This window comes from Podarcis pityusensis (genome assembly GCF_964106645.2).
Source record: "Podarcis pityusensis genome assembly, chromosome: 4".
NCBI lineage: Eukaryota > Metazoa > Chordata > Lepidosauria > Squamata > Lacertidae > Podarcis > Podarcis pityusensis.
In genome coordinates this window covers 6,251,454-6,269,365 of record NC_138027.1, presented here as the reverse complement: position 1 = coordinate 6,269,365, position 17,912 = coordinate 6,251,454, and the positions used below count along the sequence as shown (strand labels likewise).

At 47.0% G+C, this 17,912-nt stretch overlaps 3 protein-coding genes across 6 annotated transcripts in view; 2 read left to right on the top strand and 1 right to left on the bottom strand.

The window, feature by feature from the left end:
- The window catches only part of LOC308475334 (uncharacterized protein), a gene marked incomplete at its 5' end in the record, with an annotated part of 115,598 nt that overhangs the window by 27,094 nt on the left and 70,592 nt on the right, over positions 1-17,912 (bottom strand). The window lies entirely within an intron of this gene.
- LOC308475111 (uncharacterized protein) overlaps positions 1-17,912 on the top strand; it is an 81,128-nt gene that overhangs the window by 38,471 nt on the left and 24,745 nt on the right. The window contains exon 6 of one of the 4 annotated variants that reach the window (XM_081002028.1): positions 4,655-10,613. The exons of the other annotated variants lie outside the window; for them this stretch is intronic. Coding sequence (XP_080858154.1) covers positions 4,655-5,997 — 1,343 coding nt within the window. The 3' untranslated portion in view covers positions 5,998-10,613. Of the gene's footprint in view, positions 1-4,654; positions 10,614-17,912 lie in introns of those variants that run through there. 4 annotated transcript variants of the gene reach the window in all.
- Positions 12,941-16,920, top strand: LOC308475354 (zinc finger and SCAN domain-containing protein 31-like). The gene is made up of 4 exons (XM_081002467.1): positions 12,941-13,034; positions 14,250-14,742; positions 14,938-15,019; positions 15,304-16,920. The coding sequence occupies exons 2-4, from the start codon at positions 14,341-14,343 to the stop codon at positions 15,432-15,434; spliced, it is 615 nt and encodes a 204-aa protein (XP_080858593.1). The 5' UTR covers positions 12,941-13,034; positions 14,250-14,340; the 3' UTR covers positions 15,435-16,920.

Genomic DNA, 17,912 nt, shown 5'->3' with positions numbered 1-17,912 from the left:
AACTACAGACATGCTGGTATGTGGATTGGAGTGCAACGGAACTAAAGGGGGGGTGAAATGACTTTTTATCTTTTTTTGCTCTATGTGATTAACTAATAACACTCCCTCTTAAAATATCCATCACAGCAACTAATTGGCAAATGGGACTAAAAAGGAACTGTGTGGGAATAATATGAATTTAAAGGTTTTACTCTGTAAAGGATTTGGAAAGAAGGGCTCTCTTTGTGACGCAGTTAGAATGGAGATTTGATATGAGACCTGTGTTGCAGGAGGTTTGGTCTTGGGGAGGGCGAGCCGAAGATTTATTACTTTCGATGAGATTGTGAACTGGAAGGGGCAGCCCTCCTGGAAAAAGACTAATTTACGATGCAACAGGTCAGAAAAGTTAAAGAGCGAGCTTTTGGACTGTATTTCATCAGAACAAGAAGATGGCGATTGCTTGCTCGAGCGGAAATGCCTGGATTATTGGGATTTACGAGAGAGCAGTACAAAGCCCACACAGAAATACAAACAAGACTGTTTCTTTCAAGCCACTTGCGGAGCAATTCGGAGGTGAATGAAAAGGAAAATGAGTAACGACAAGGATTGAGAAGAAGGGACTGGAAATATCATTCTTAATATGAAAGCAGCAGAAAATATTCGAGGATTGGACTCCTGCCGATCAAGAAGCATGGGTACCCCTCACAAAAATTTATAATTTGGAAAATAATTGGATTACATGATATGTATTGTTATAATTTGGACTAATTGGTTTGATGTGTTTAATTCGGTAATATGAAACTTAATAAAAATTATTTTTTTAAAAAAAGAAAGTAAATATATAAATAAATATATATAAATGCTTCAGTATCTGAGTAAAGATCACCTGCGGAAGGCTTCAGTTTGGGCTAAAGTATTTCATTTTTTATTTGGGGGCATTTCCATTCCCATTAATAACGAATATTCTGCCCACACCTTTTGCTGCCATACAACCCCAGATCATCACACCTATCTGGGTGTTTCACGGTCGGTGTAAGGCAAGTAGGATGTAAATCTTCTCTGATTCTTCCCCTTGTGTATTTCATGCCATCACTACCAAGCAAGGAGATTTGGGTCACATCCCTCCAAAAACATTGTCCCATTGTTCCGCTGTCCAGTTAACATGGGTATAATCTTTTCAACCTTTGCTTGAGATATTTTATTTAGTCGTTTAGTCGTGTACGACTCTTCGTGACCCCATGGACCAGAGCACGCCAGGTCCTACTGTCTTCCACTGCCTCCCGCAGTTTGGTCAAACTCATGCTTGAGAGATAACAATGGCTTTTTCCTTAGAATTCTAACATTTCGGGACTTCCGGGTTGGCGCCATCGCCGAATGGCGGACTCCCTCCGAGCTCCGGAGGGAGTCTGCTCGGCAGGGGCTGGGTCCTACCGCGCCGGCGACGCGGGGACCCTTAAAAACCATGGGCACGGAGCCCGTGGACATGGGTGACTCGGCTGGCACCATTAGCGCCCTCCCGACTCGTGAAGGAGCCTTTTTAAAGGCTTCGGATCGGGTGCCGGGGAGCGGCGTGGTGCTTTGAGTCCTCTGCTTTCCCTGCCGAGCGCAGCCGCATGCCATTCGACGGAGAGCGCTGACTTCTTCCATTGGAAATTTGGACTATTAACAACAACCCGTGAGTAATTGGGAAACCGGGTTCAAAAGGAGAAAAAAAAGGAATTTTTTTTCGGATTAGGCACGAGCGGGGGCGATCTAAAAAGGAAGTCAATCCCCCCCCTATTGTAAACATCCCAAAACAAGGACTGGGTAACCAAGGTCGAAAGGGAAGTATACTCTCGATAAAAATCATTAATTCCACGATGGGAAATTATAAGAACTGTGCTGGAGGAGAAGAGTGGAGGGTGAGAAGGAAAATGCAACCCCCCCCTGGGAACCGGGGCGATTCGCAGAGCCTGGTGAAGAGAGACGGAGACTTTGACAGCTGTCAAAGTAGCTGTCAAAGCTGGAGAATATAAAGAGGACTTTGTTATGAGGACTTTGCTGGTTAATTTTGTTACAATTTGCTGCAATATGGATATAAACTGTCGGAAAATAAGGAACAACAATTTGACTTTTGGATTAGAGGATACAAAGTTATTACAATCCCCCTAGAGGGGTTTCGGGACATTACAAGAACGGTCGTAAGTGGAAAAATACTCCGGGATTCGCACAGGACTTGTTATCTTCTGGGAAAGCTGCAAAACTGAAATAGTATTTTGTCTACAGAGGTATTTACATTAAAGGAGACAATAGAATTTTCTATTGAAGAAAGGAAGGGACTGGACGTAAGTTTTTGTTCCTGAATAACAAACCTCTGTAGAGATACCAGATTTCTGAATTAGAACGTTTCAACAGCTGCACAGGACAAGAAACCTGAGAAAGTGAGGAATAAGAAGAACAAAGGACTGACTACGACACGGAAAGAACAATGGGAGGAGTGGTAAAGATCAAGGAAATTTAAGGCCTCTGTTAGATTGGACGTTTGAAGTTAAATATTATTAAAATTAATAAATTAAAAGAAAACCGGCAAGATGGAATTGGGGAGAAATTTGGCCATGACTTGAGACCTACAGGCTGATAACATATAGACTGATGGACATGGGGAATTCAAACTGGGGAAGGGGGGGGGGGAGATTTGGAATCCAAAGGCTGTGTAATCATCTTTTGAATCTTTTTATATCTTTTATTTTCTATTTCTTTATATAAATTACGTATGTCATTTTATTTTGATTGGACGTTGTCAGGGGTTCAGGGACAGAGGCACAGGGTAGGCAGGAGATGGAGAGCGATGGGGATGAATCCCAGGACAGCGAGGAAGAGGATGACAATGACTCTAGAGATTCCATGAGTCTTTCCAGCGAATCAGAGGATTCCCAGAAGGGGGCGCCGGTGGTCAAGGCCAGGGGAGCCCCAGGGGGGACTTGTCAGGAGCAGGGGGCCAGCGGGGGATCCCAAAGTGGCAGCTGGGCGTCAGGACCAGCCTCCCCGCCAGAGTGCAGCGAAGGGGGTGGAGGTTCCAGTGTATCAGGGGAGGCGGCTCCGGCAGTAGAGAAAGGAGGGAGGTCGGAGCAAGCCACCCTCCCGGAAGGGGAGGGGAGTAGTGAAGGGAGTAGCGTAGCTGTCAAAAGGAAAGTTAGAGGTTGGGGGCGCGCGCCAAGTTCAAATGTAGAGGCGCGCGGAAGTACAGGGAGCCCGGAGGAGGGGCCAGGTCCCAAAACCCGCAGGAGGGGGCAAGAGCAGTCTGATTCCGCGTCGGAGGAATCCAGGAGGGGCGAAACCCCAGTGGGCAGAAAGACCCTGCGGAAAAGGAAAGAGAGAAAGAGGTGGAGCAGCGCAAGCCTCTTAAACTGGTGCAGGGCGGGGACAGATTCAGAAGGGACTTCAGCGGTCTAAGCCTAGCAGACGTAGGGCTGCGCGCCTCGGATCTGAAGCAAACAATGAACTGCAATAAACACTTTTGTATATAAGAAAAGAAAGGCGTTGGTCTTTTGTGAGCTGAGACTTGAGGCAGCCCTGACAGACGTGTTTAAAAAAGGGAATTCGTGGAAGGAACTGGGGTGGATCTTTGGGAAAATCTTTTTTCTTTTCTTGTTAATGATGCGGGACGGTGGTAAGATTTGTACAATTCAATTTGGATAGTGGGTTAAACAAATTAAGCTTCAAATTGGGAGTGAGAGCTTGTAGAACCAAATTAATGAAAAGGGAATACAATTGGGAGGGGGAGAGTCCCAGAAAGTAGGTAATGAAAGTAAGGTTTCAAGTATCTTTTTTTTTTCTTTTTCTTTTTCTTTGTATTTCTATATTTCTGGAAACTTTAATAAATATGATATAAAAAAAAAAAAGAATTCTAACATTTCGAGCAGTCCTTGCACTCAACTTCACATTACATCTTGCCATGTCATCTTGTATACACCAAAATGATTTTCTTCTGTCATGTAGGGACAGTCTCTCTATTCTTCGATCGTCACTTGCCTTTGTGCACCTTTTCCTGCCTTTACCAGTCTGATTTTATAGTTGCTGAGACTCCTTATACCTCTTCAATAATATCGAAATGCCAGCTTTGGTTAAGTTTTCCCCAATCTTCCATCTAATTTCTTCATAACTGTAGCCCTGTTCACTTAATGCTACAATTTTACATCACTTCTGGGTGACCAGTCAACTCTTTGTGCCATTTCTATAATTTTATTATGTTTTACAACCTCACTAAATGAAAGAACAAAAAAAACCCCCAACCAACTTGACAGCAATCACATAACACACTGACAAAAGTCAACCTAAGCAAGTTTTGCTTTTTCTGGTTATTTGGCTATAACGTTTGATAGAATATGGCTAATTGAACAACCTTTGTTGAATTGCAGTCTTCATTAAATTATCTTTCCATTGATATTTTATGATATTACTCCAAACGAAATGGTGTTATAAGCCATCAAAACTCTGAAATACACTTTTTTCCAAAAGTCTTCCCCAATTTTGACCACTACTGTATATTAAACAAACCAACATTCAACAGCTCAGAACATAATAATAAATATGATGGTTAATGACAAACAACACAGGTAATGAACACAAGCCCAACTTCTTTCAGTTCTTCTCCATTTGTTCCTGAGGCTCTAATCCCTTTTTGTCTCCATTGCAGATTGTAATGAATCCAAAATTGAGAACAAAGGTGACCACGATAAAATCCCGAGAGAGGAGAAGCCACGTAAAAATTTAGAGTGTGGAGAAAGCTGCAATCAGAGCTCCCATTCCACTTCCCATCAACAAAATCTCATTGGAAAGAAACTCTATCAGTGCATGGAATGTGGAAAAAGCTTCAGTCAGAGCTCCGATCTCACTAAGCATCAGAGAATTCATACAGGAGAGAAACCCTATCATTGTGTGGAATGTGGAAAGAGCTTCAGTCACAGCTCCAATCTCACTTCCCATAAAAGAATTCATACAGGGGAAAAACCCTATCCGTGTGTGGAATGTGGAAAGAGCTTCAGTCAGAACTCCCATCTCACTTCCCATCAAAGAATTCATACAGGGGAGAAACCCTATCAGTGTGTGGAATGTGGAAAGAGCTTCACTGATAGCACCTCTCTCACTTATCATCGAAGAATTCATACAGGGGAGAAACCCTATCAGTGTGTGGAATGTGGAAAGAGCTTCATTCAGAGCTCCTCTCTCACTTCCCACCACAGAATTCATACAGGGGAAAAACCCTATCAGTGTGTCGAATGTGGAAAGAGCTTCAGGAAGAGCTCCGATCTCACGTCACATCGAAGAATTCATACAGGGGAGAAACCCTATCAGTGTGTGGAATGTGGAAAGAGCTTCAGTCACAGCCACAGTCTCACTTCCCATCAAATAATTCATACAGGGGAGAAACCCTATCCGTGTGTGGAATGCGGAAAGAGCTTCAGTCACAGCCACAGTCTCACTTCCCATCAAAGAATTCATACAGGGGAGAAACCCTATCAGTGTGTGGAATGTGGAAGAAGCTTCAGTCAGATCTCCAATCTCACTTATCATCAAAGAATTCATACAGGGGAGAAACCCTATCAGTGTGTGGAATGCGGAAAGAGCTTCAGTCACAGCCACAGGCTCACTTCCCATCAAAGAATTCATACAGGTGAGAAACCCTATCAGTGTGTGGAATGTGGAAAGAGCTTCACTCAGAGCTCCAATCTCACTAAGCATCAGAGAATTCATACAGGGGAGAAACCCTATCATTGTGTGGAATGTGGAACGAGCTTCACTCAGAACTCCAAACTCACTTCCCATCAAAGAATTCATACAGGGGAGAAACCATATCAGTGTGTGGAATGTGGAAAGAGCTTCAGTCACAGCCACAATCTCACTTCACATCAAAGAATTCATACAGGGGAGAAACCATATCAGTGTGTGGAATGTGGAAAGAGCTTCAGTCAAAGTCAGAATCTCACTTCCCATCAAAGAATCCATACAAAGGTTGGAAAAACCATTATACAGATTTAGGAGCCAGGCAAATCCACACTTTTTTAACCAGGCCTTCCCTTTGGTTGATTGACATTTAATGCCCTTTTAAAATGTGGTGTTTTGTGTTTTTAATTTGTTTTTTTATGTTGTAACCATCCTGAGACCTGTGGGTGTAGGGAATAGCTGCCAACTTTCTGCACCACCTAGAGTACCCACAGAATTGTGGCTTCTACTGGCAACACACATAGGAGAACAAATGAAAGACAAATACGATGAGCAGGCAAAAACCTGGAAAGGGCCATACCAAATGGACATCCGGTGTGAAGAGGTCACTTTCCCCACTGCTGAACAATGCCACAGGTAGAGGAGATGGAATGCTAGAAGTGTTCTCTGGGGCAAGGGGAGCTGCTGGGAAATTGAACTACGGGCTCAAAATATTACTTTTTAAAAAAGTTGCTGCCATTATAGGCATTACAGGCAGAAAGCTGGAGGGTGAGCAGGTCCAGGCTGTGCTGCACCCAAGAGTGGGGGTGAAGGGAGAAGGGAGAAGAGAAGAAACTGAAAGCTTTTTCTTCCCGACGTTTCCGGTGCGGCTCTGTATTCCACCTGGTTTGGAATTGTCCAGTGGAGCCACAGGATGTCTCCAAGGCCGTTTTCTGTGGCAACCAGATAACAGGAGCTGCCAAGCGTGGCAAGCCTCAAAAGGTCTCAAGGAAACTGGCAGAGACATGTCGTCACAGTATCATTTGGCTGCTGCTATGGCAACAGTGAAAAACTGCGACCAGGGCCACGTGCTGAGCTGGGTGATTGACAGTGGGGCCAGTCACCACCTCATGCCATCGCTATCTAGTGGTTTTTTGTGGAACTGCAAGGCTGTGAAAACTGGAAGAAGTGTAACTCTTGCAGATGGTTCCAAGCGCTATGTCTGGCTCTGTTTATTGTTCTTTTTTACAGGCGGAGATTGAGGCCTATGTCGTTCCAGAGATGCAGTGCTGTTTGTTTTCTGTTTCCTCTCTTGTCCATGTTGGGTTCAAAGTGTGTTTTGAAAATAATGTTTATTCCATTTCCAGAGGTGGATGACAACTGGTCAGTGTTGAGTGCAAAGACAGGCTGTTTGTGCTAGAAACGCCTATTGCAGGTAAAGGTCCCACTGAGGATGCACAAGCACAGTGTGGTAACCTTCCCATTCATGATGGGTGCGTTTGGCACCGGAGAATGTCACATATCAACTGGGGGTACGTGAAGAAGGTCCCAGGGTGCACTGAGGGGTGCAAGATGAAGGCATGTGACAAATACCTGGAATGCAGGGTGCCTTCAAGAAAGCCAAGGTTCAGACGTGCTCTTATCCTAGGTCTGACAGAGTAACCACAAAACCTTTTGAGCTAGTCCATGCAGACCTTTGGGGCCCTATGCCAGTTGCCAGTCTGGGCGGAGCCAAATTTGTGCTATCTCTGGTGGGTGATTATTCCAGAAATGGGTGGATTTTCTCTCTGAAGCACAAGTGAGAGACCGCTGCTTTGGTGAAAGACTGGATAACGGCAGTGAGAACTACTGTTCTTACTGCGGGTCAAGAGCTTTCAATCAGATCGCGGTGGAGAGTGTTGGAACAGAGAGTTCACCAGGTCTGCGTTGCAGAACTTCTGCCAGAAAGGCATACACCACAGGTTGACTGTAGCAAATTCTCCTCAGGAGAATGGAGTTGCAGAATGCAGGTAGAGAATGCTGCAGGAGGCAACCGAAGCCATGCTCTTTGACACAGGGTTGCTCCAGCGGTTTTAGGTGGAAGCGTGGAAATCTACATCGTTCACTCTGAACCGTTCTTACAGTTCTGTAGTAGGGGACACGCCCTATTTTCTGCTGCACAGCAAGAAGCCCAAGGTGCATTTCTTCTTTGTGTTTGGATGTGAGGCTTGGGTCCTTGTGCCAAACACAGAAAGGGTGGCTCTAGGTCCCAGAGAATGATCCTTTGTGGGTATGAGCCAGGGACCAAGTGGTGGAGATTTGCCTATCCAGAAGGCAATCAGTCTAGGATTCTAGTCAGCAGGAGTGCTGAGTTCTGTGAGCAGAGTGGGTGGCAATGCATACTTGGGAATCCAGACATTCTTTCAGAGAGTCTGCTTGACTGCTGATGAAGGAAAGGTAGAAACTGATCCTGCTGCTGAGGCTCAGAGTCCCAACCCAGAGCAGGAACAGGAAAGGGCATCTCCTAAAGCTGTTAAGCTAGAGCCAAAGAGTGCTCCTCCTCACCCACAAGTCCAGTTGAGAAATCCAGAAGGCGCAGTAAGTCAGAGGGGGAGTTATCTGAGAGCAAGGACACACTAGTTGGCCCTAGTGGGTCAGAGGGGGTACCTGAGGTTGTGCTGAGGTGTTCAGCTCACACTACTAAAGGAATACCACCTGAAAGGTTTGAGGTCACTAGCGTGTGGATTGGTGTGGCTCAGTGTGAACCAGAGAGTTTTGAGGAAGTTCAGAAGTTGCCTGAAGAGGAAGCCAGGAAGTGGCAAGAGGCAATGCAGAAGGAAATGAACTCAATGGAGTCTCTAGGTGTGTTCTCCATCACGACGCTGCCAGCAGGCAAGCAGGCCGTGAGCAGCCGCCGGGTTTACCGTCTTAAACCCACAGCAACTGGAGAACCGCAGTACAAGGCTAGGCTGGTAGCCAGAGGGTTTACACAGTGGAACAGCTGCTTTACACTGAGGTGTATGCTCCTACTTCCAGAAGTGAAAGTCTGTGCATGCTCTTAGCCATTGCTGCACAGAGAGGTCATCAGGTGCATCACTTTGATGTGGATGTAGCCTATTATACACAAAAATTGGGTCCCCCCTTTGTGGAAATAACATACTGTCAGACACAGCATTCCTACATAATAACACACGACATACTAATTAAATAATCAGTTGCATATCTTGAGGCAATCATGATCTTTTACATATCTTTTCAATCCTGGGGCACAGAGTCTTGAGGTTTAAAAGGTGAGAGAATGTGCTTGCAATTCAACTTTTTCCCCTTTGTCAGCCCCCTCCCTGTCAGTCTATATCCTTTGGAAAGAGATAGCTGTGGCCACTCTGGTGTCTTTTGTTGTTGTTGCTGCAGGTAATAAATAGTCTTGTGGTCACGAGGAATTGGGCTGAGGGCTTTCCATCGTTGGGTCTGCATTGACATCTGTAGAAGGGATATCCTGTAAGCGGGAGGGTGGGGCAGGACTTTTGGGACGTAAAGACACAGTTATAAAGGGAAGAGGTAAAAGCCAAAAAGGGGAGAATCTCCTTGAGTTTTCTTGGGAAGCCGCAAACAATAAAAATATTGGCGAGTTAAGCATTTTATTCATTTCAATATTATTATCACATTTCCATATAATTACAACTGTTATTATATGCTAAAAATACAATAAAGAAAAAATATTAAAGGAAAACAAAAGTAAAAAAGATAGATTACCAGCTAATCAATTTTTCCCAGACAAAAAGTAAATGGACTTGACAGAACAACAGCGTTTTTTTAATATATATATATATATAATAATATTATTAAATAATACAAAGATATCAAAACCACACAGATTGTTACTGGACTGGAACCTTAAGGACTAGGAGGTGAAGGAGGTGATGGTGAAATGGGCACACGATTGTGGCTATCCAATGAAGATGAAAAATGGGGGAAATTATGAAAAAAGACTCAAAATTCACCACATGCCATCTGATTTTTAGATGGTACCTGACCCCATCCAAATCTGTCAAAATAAATAAATATCAGCAATAAGTGTTGGAGATGGAGACAAAATGAGGGAACCTTATTCCACATGTGGTGGACATGTCCCCAAAGGTAAAATAAAATAAAATAAAATAAATGCTATTTATTTTAAAGAAAACCAAAGCTTTCCTATTTGATATTCTAACAATAAGCATACCAAATGAAAATAAAAGAGTGTTTCTTTACACAACAACAGTGGCTAGGATGTTAATAGCAAAATACTGGAAAATGAGTTAATATCAACAAAAGATGAGTGGCAATTAAAGTTGTGCTAGTACCTTGAAATGGCCACAATGCCAGAATTTCCAAGAGACTGAGATCTACTCCCAGTAATAAAAATCCTGCCAGTGATCTACCCATTATCTTTGCCCAGAGTTCTTGAGCTTTTCTCAGGGAGCAGTGACCAGAGTTGTGGATCGACCACTAGATCATTTAACAAATTAAAATTACATAAACAATCGTGCTTTAAAAGTACATACCATATATGAAGTATCAAGATAATAGAACTTTTAACACAGTGGTTTCTTCGGAGAACAACAAGTCTTACAATTTATATAGACAGGGGCAGCATTGATTTTAGCTACAGGTGACAGCAATGAGCAGCTGCAAGGTTTTCTTCTTTAAGTGACCCCTTTAAAACAACAAATGTAAAACAAAGTTTATCCATACACAGGTTTGTTAATTTGTTAAAATATGTTGAATTACAACATTATATTCATTTATATTACTTAGAATATGTACAACGGATGAAGCCCATAAGAGCGAAACAAAGACATTATTCCGGAAGTCCTTGTCAAGACTGTGGAACTGTAATAGGCTCCAATTTGGACTTTATGAACGTATGTGGAACAGAAATTAGCATACATTTGGTCTTTCGAATGAACTGATTTACTGGGGACTTCCGTCTATATTATTGCACTTTATGTGTTGTTTATGTGGAAGATAAACCTTTGATATTGTGATAAGAATATATAGAATAGTATTGTTTATGTGAATGCACAGCCGGTTACGTCTTGTGTGTTTGTCCATTCCAGGAACAGCATTCCTGACCCAGATGTTTACAGGAAGTCCCTCAGATGATTCCCGTTTCAAACGGGATACGTGAACCTAGGCCAGTAGGGGCCTCCTCTCCGGCAGACGGACAACCCCTCCCCCAAAGCCGCTCCCTCCCCCACTTCCCCATGGGGGTCCCCCACACCACCCATCACTCACCAGGATGGCTTTGGCCGTCTCCTGCTTGGAGCACTTCAGGGTTCGGAGCCCCCTGAGCTGAGCTGCCTGGCAGTTCTGAATCACCTCCGGCAGGTACAGCTGATCTTCCTCCAGCAGCTGAAAGGCAAAAGTCAGTCCCTTCTCCACCTCCGAGAGAGCATAGTGGGGGGCAAGGAGGGCAGGTCTGAGTCCCTGCTCTGGTTCTCTCCAATACTCACCCCTGGGGGAGGGATGTGCAACCTCAGCACATCTGCAAAGAGAAGGACATGGGGACAGGTGAGTCCGTCCCTGAGCACCTGGAAAGGCTATTCCAAGAGTTTCCTCCTGGATTCAAAGTCCTACTGCAGGGGAGGAGAGACACCCCAGGCCTTGGGGGCTAATCCTGGCCTGCTTCAAACAGAATGTGGCTCCCCAGGCCACGGGTAGGCAAATTAAGGCCTGGGGGCCGGATCCAGGAATCAGTGTGTTTTTAGATGAGTAGAATGTGTCCTTTTATTTAAAATGCCTCTCTGGGTTATTTGGGGGCATAGGAATTCGTTCATCCCCCCCCCCCAAATATAGTCTGGCCCCCTACATGGTCTGAGGGACGGTGGACCGGCCCACGGCTGAAAAAGGTTGCTGACCCCTGCCCCAGGCTAACAAGGTGGCCAATATCCGGTTCCATTCCACCCTTTAAAAATTTAAATATCAAAACAGATCCCAGCTTTCAGAGCATGTAAACCGCATGAGTGGAAATACCGCTGCTCCATGCACAAAAATAGGACTATACTTCCTTCTCCCACCTTTAAAGTAAACCTTTACGTAACGAAACCGAATTGATCCAAGTCTGCCTTCCTCCGCCAACCTCAATTTCGCTCTTCAAGCCAAAAGACAACACTTCCCCGTCCCCGGGCGAAACCCCCTGGCCTTCCATTGGTAGAGCCGCCACCACGCCTGTGGCATTTACCTCACGGGGACTGACTGAGCGGGCGGCAAAACGCTTTCAGCCTTGGACACTTGGCGGGTTCTGAAATGGCCGTGCAGGACATAGTTTGAGGACCCCTGGTCTACACTGACTGGGACATTCTGCATGCCAAGCAGATGCTCTAGGGCTCCCCATATTTCACTAGCCTTTCAACGTTATGCTACTAGCAACCGTGGAGATTCCACCTCCCTCTTTCGAAAGGAGAAAACTCACCTGATCAATTTAATCAATTAATAATAATAATGATAATATATTTATACCCCGCCCATCTGGCTGGATTTCCCCAGCCACTCTGGGCAGCTTCCAAAAAAATAACAAAATACAATAGTCCATCCAATATTAAAAGCTTCCCAAAACATAATAACAGCAACCATCCATTTTCAGTCCATTGAATTAGCAATTAAGCATTTCTGGAAAGGGAAATGGCATACTTCTTTTATTAGAATAAATTCATGCATAAGAAAGTATTACTCATTTATGATGAGAATAGGATTTATTTCTTTTGAACCTCGCATGGTTCCTCATTGGCAGCCAGTGCAATGGTTTCAGCAGGGCTAGAACTCAGGACCCGCTGCCTTGAGGGACATCTAAGAGCAGTTGGGCAGGGGAAAGGTCTCCCTTGGAAGGTGGTGGACTCTCCTTCCCTGGAGGCTTCTAAGCACAGATCGGACGGCCATCTGCCATGGATGCTTTAGCGGAGATTCCTGCATTGCTGGGGGTTGGACTAGATGACCCTGGGATCCCCTCCTATCTCTCCACTCCTGAAATCTAGGAGGAGCTTCCTTGCCTCCTGAAAAGCCCTTTTCCCTGCAAGCTCTTCCTCTGGCTTCCGCCCAAGGGAGGGAGATGCTCAGAGTCCAGCCAAGAGCCTCACCCCCAAATGATATCTGGGCATTGGCGTAGCCAGGGTGGCAGTTCCCCCCCTTAATCCATAAAAAATAATAGAAATCTGAGGTTCTGCCAAGCGTGAGAGGGCTGAGCTGGAGGGACTCGGCTTGGCAAGGGTTAAAGGGAAGTGAGCTGCCTTCCTAGAGAGGCCAGGAAGCGAGAGGGGGCCAGGTCCTCCAGAGCCAAGGCCCCTCCCTCCCCAGTCCTTCCCTTGCTTTGGGGTCTCCCCTGCAAGGGCTGCCTCGCTGTCCCCTCCCGGGATCTGGTGAGTCTCCTCTCTCTCCCCCCAGAGGGTGCAGTGGGGAGACGGGGGGGGGGATCCCAGGGCTGCAGCAGGGGAGGATGCCTGGGGGGCCTGATCCGGGAGGGGCCAGGTCTGCCACGCTCTCCTTCCTGGAGATCAGAGGATCCCAAACTCATCTGGCCCTCCGCCCCCCCCTTCAGAAAAAAAATCTCCCTTCTTTAAACAAAGGAGTCCCTGGGACTTTAACTCTGTGTGACATCGCTCAGCCTCATTGCGCAACAGAGGAAACGTGCAAATGGTTTTCCAAAGCTGGACGGGGAGGTGGACAAGCCCCTCCCCCCAAAAAAAGAAAACCCCACGTGGAGGAAGGAAGGAAGGAAAGGTGGGAGAGAAAGGCCAGGAACAAAGAGAGGGATCCCAGTTCATAGTCTGGCTGCTGCATTGCAGACCTGTTTCCCAGTCGTCTCCCAGGGCAGCTCCCCACGGAGGCCAATTCAGCAATCCCCTCGCACCCAGAGCATGGCATCCCAGGACCACATCCTCTCTGACCCAAGGGATTGTTGCTGGCAAAGCATCCGGAAATGGGCGCTGCTACTCACCGAGCCTCCAGGGACCTTGGCATCAATGGCTGTGCGTGTGTTAAGCTATCTAGCAGAATAATAATAATAATAATAGTAACAATAATGATAAATTACCCAGCTAAATATCAAGGTAGATGTCTTTGGCCTGCTCACTTGGCCCTCAGGGGGTTGATCAGATACATACCTGGCCCTCAGAGCAAATAAAAAGGGACCCCACCCCAGGAGTCTGTCTGGAGAGCGGCAGAGAGTCCAAGTGCAAGAAAAGGAGACAGAAGCAGGGGAGTGGGGGGGGAGCAACTCCTGAGGACCCCCAGGTGAGAACGCCCACTAGAGCCAAACATCCGTTTTTCACAAGATACAAACAATTTGCTTGTCAGTCGCTTCTGACTTCATGCATTGACTGGAAGGCAGCAGAAACCAGGTTGATTAATCTCGCAGAAATCCCTTCAGTTGCCTCCACATTTTGCATTGCTAGAAGGCGAGAGACTTATTTCTTCTCCTCTTCCTCCTCTTTCTTTTCAAAAAGATAGCTCATGGTTTCGGATGCGGTGCAGTCCAGCCCTGGTTCCCAGCAAGACTCATCCATGCTTGCTCAGGGAACCATATCCCCCCCGGCCTACAAATTCTGTAACAGAGCAATGTATTTTCTTTGTAGGATTTGCTAGAGCTTCTCATTACGACAGACAGAACTTGTCAAAAGACCAAAGGATTTCTTCCGATCTCTCAGAGGCTTCCTGAGAGCACAGATGGATGAGCGAGACTCAGCTGGCCCCGAAGCAGGAAGAGGCCATGCCAGCCAAACTGGGAGCAGTGGAGAATTCTGGGAAAACCCAGTGCAGAAGATCCTGGGTGAGGAGGACACTCTATGCTCAGAGGTGCAGAGCCAACAGTTGAGGCAGTTCTCCTGCCAGGAGGCCAAAGGACCCCGAGAGGTTTGCAGCCGACTCTACCACTTTTGCCACCAGTGGCTGAAGCCGGAAAGGCACACGAAAGCTGAGATGCTGGACCTGGTGATCTTGGAGCAGTTCCTGGCTGTCCTTCCCCCGGAGATGGAGAGTTGGGTGAGGGATTGCGGAGCGGAGACCAGTTCCCAGGCGGTGGCCCTGGCCGAAGGTTTCCTCCTGAGTCAGGCAGAGGAGAGAAAGCAGGTGAGAGAGACTTTCCTCTGCATACTCCCAAGGGGCTCCAAACAGGACAGAGAACATCCCATTATGGTCTGCTGATGGCCCATTCATTTTCTGGGAAAGCATCTATGGAATTACATCTCACACCCTTCAAGTCTTTGTCATTCTCTTTCTAATATTTCTCACCATTCTCTGTTTTGAATCCTTGTTTATTTTCAGGGAAAGGATCTCTTTGCAGAAATGGACTTGGATTCCTGTGAGGCAGAGAGGCCTCCGTTGGACACCAGAGAGAGGCCACTGGGTAGGGAGGAAGATGGTTTTTCTCTGTCTGGTCTCATTCTGTTGGTTTTCCAACTCATCTGGGGGTTCTTTTCATCTTGTTTTGGGGGGAGACAGTTGGGAAGAAGGGTCCAGAGGAGGGGAGATGTATTTCTGCACAACTAACATATGAAATGGGCACAAACGTCCAAATGCTCTCAGCAGGTAAGGCTTTCTCAAAGGCCCATGTGTAGTTAGAGATGCCCTGTTTCACCTGTGAGAGAAGCCGGCACTCCTGGCGTCCTGGTTACCTTTTATCTCTTGCAGGTGACAGAGTGATCCCAGGAAGACTTCCTGATCCATCTTTTCATGGGGGCAGAAGGGAAGCAGCGGCTGTGGAACCAGATCAGGTCAGGGGAAGTCAAAGGAAGTCAAAATCAAAGGGGGAAGAGAGATAAGCCTGGGAAGAGGAGGTGTCAGAACCTAAAGGGGTTAAAGGCCTTAGTGAGCTGGGAGACACTGTGGCAGAATGCAGTGCAGAATCACAGGCAGAAGAGGAAGGAGGCGAGTGGGAGAGGAAGGTCGAGAGGCAGAGGTGAGTCAGGAGAAGGAGGAGCCACCGGTGGCTCCCTCTCCTTTTGCTAGAAGCCACCCTCCCTGCTTGTCTCTCAGAGCCAGGAGACCCCCTGCAATGCAGAAATCTCTGCTAGATCATCCAAGACAGATGGCCATCCAACAGAGGCTTATTTGATTTCTAAATAGATCACTGAATGCTCAGATTGGTTTCTAAGCAGTGGACAAATGAGAACAAATAGTGGCCTGGATTCACCTAACCAGCCCCATTGGCTGCAAAATGGGACTTGCCCCCCATTCCTCCCGCTCTATGCCCCCATGAACCCCTAGAATTTGGCTCTAGGGCATTAGGAGGGAACTCCCCAGAACATTTCAGGAGGAGAGGAGAAAGTGGACCCTTTCATCAGGCAAACTGGAATGCTTGCGTAGGCAAAATGACCTGGAAAACACAAAGTGGAGTACAACCTATTTGCACAAAGACGAATTCCCATAATTAAAACTCAGAATAAAATAAGCATCCATAAATAAAATGTGCAGCAAAGCAATCCTATTGAAACAACTCCCCTGCGTGAGTGCCTGAGGGCCCTGCTCCTGCCACTCACCACCTGGCCCAGGGCGGGGCCTGAAGCCTCATAAGGACGGTTGCTGCTGCTGCTGCTCCTGCTGGCCAGGAGGACTCGGAGCGGCGCAATGTTCTTTTTAAAATGTTTTTTAAAGTTTTCTTTTTTCCTTTTTGATTACTTTTGTGGGGGGGGGGTGTTAAGACCAGAGCATGCCATTACAGAGGAGGCAGGTTTAGTCGCTGTTTGAGGACTATCCCTGCCTCCGGGTCTGGTCCTGACTGGACGGATACTAGAATCAGCAAGGGATACCCACATGACCTGAAGGTGCTGCTGTGCAATGCCAGGTCAATGATTCATAAAACCACTGCCATCCATGACTTGATCATGGATGGAGGACTTGAGCTGGCATGTGTAACAGAGACTTGGTTGGCTGAAGCAGATGGGCCTGTCCTTGCCGCTGCTTGTCCACCAGGCTTCACTTACACACAGCAACCCAGGCCTTGTGGGCGGAGAGGGGGGGCTGCAGTGACATGGTCAGATCACTTCCTGGTGCAACTGAACTTCTCCGCTACCCTTCCCCTCTGCAGGGAGGGGGGACCGATTCGGATGGTCCGCCCCCGCCACTTAATGGATCCAAATGGTTTCCAGAGAGTGGTAGGGGATGCTTTATCCCATGTTGATGGCCTTTCAGCTGATTCCCTGGTGGCCTGCTGGAATGCGGAGTTAACCAGGGCTATTGACTGTTTGGCTCCGAAGCGCCCTCTCCGATTGCATGGAGCCCAGACAGCCCCGTGGTTTTCCACGGATCTGAGGGAACAATCGCTGAGATGGCTAGAGCTCTGGTGGCAGATAACTCATTCTGAAGCTGACCAGACACGGGTTAGAGTTCAATGTTGAGCCTACCAAGTGGCGGTAGCAACGGCGAAGAAGACTTTCTTCACCGCCTCAATTGCATCTGCGGAAAACAGCAGCAGGAGACTTTTTCAGGTGGTTTGCAATTTAGCGGAACCACCTACTACATCGGGGCCCAGTATGGGCCACGTGATCTCATGCAATGATTTTGCAAAGTTTTTTGCAGACAAAGTCGCTCAGATTTAGGAAGAGGTAGACTCCACCGTGGGAGCAGGGCCGGGGCAGGAGAGTGCTAGTGTCCTGTCTAGTCAAGTTGCGTGGGATCAATTCCAATCTGTTACCTCCGAGGATGTGGACAGGCTGCTTGGACGAGTGAAACCAACCACCTGTCTCCTGGATCCTTGCCCATCCTGGCTTATAAAAGCTAGCCGGGAAGGGCTGGGCGATGGGCTTTGCGGGGTCGTGAATGCTTCTCTCTGTGAGGGAGCCTTCCCAGACCTGCTGAAAGAGGCGGTCATTAAACCGCTTCTTAAAAAACCATCTTTAGATGCTGCCAATATGGCTAACTATCGCCCAGTCTCAAATCTTCCATTCTTGGTCAAGGTGATTGAGCGAGTGGTTGCTGAACAACTCCAGGCATGCCTGGAAGAAGCGGACCATTTGGATCCCTTCCAGTCAGGATTCAGGCCTCATGAGACTGAAACTGCCTTGGTCTGGGCTAGGGACAAAGGTGAGAGCTGTTTCCTAGTTCTGCTGGATCTCTCAGTGGCGTTTGATACCATCGACCATAGCATCCTTCTGGACTGTCTTGAGGGGCTGGGAGCTGGGGGCACTGTCATACAGTGGTTCCGCTCCTTCCTCCTGGGCCGTGTTCAGAAAGTGGTGGTGGGGATGAGTGTTCAGACCCCTGGGCTCTCACTTGTGGGGTGCCTCAGGGTTCTGTCCTCT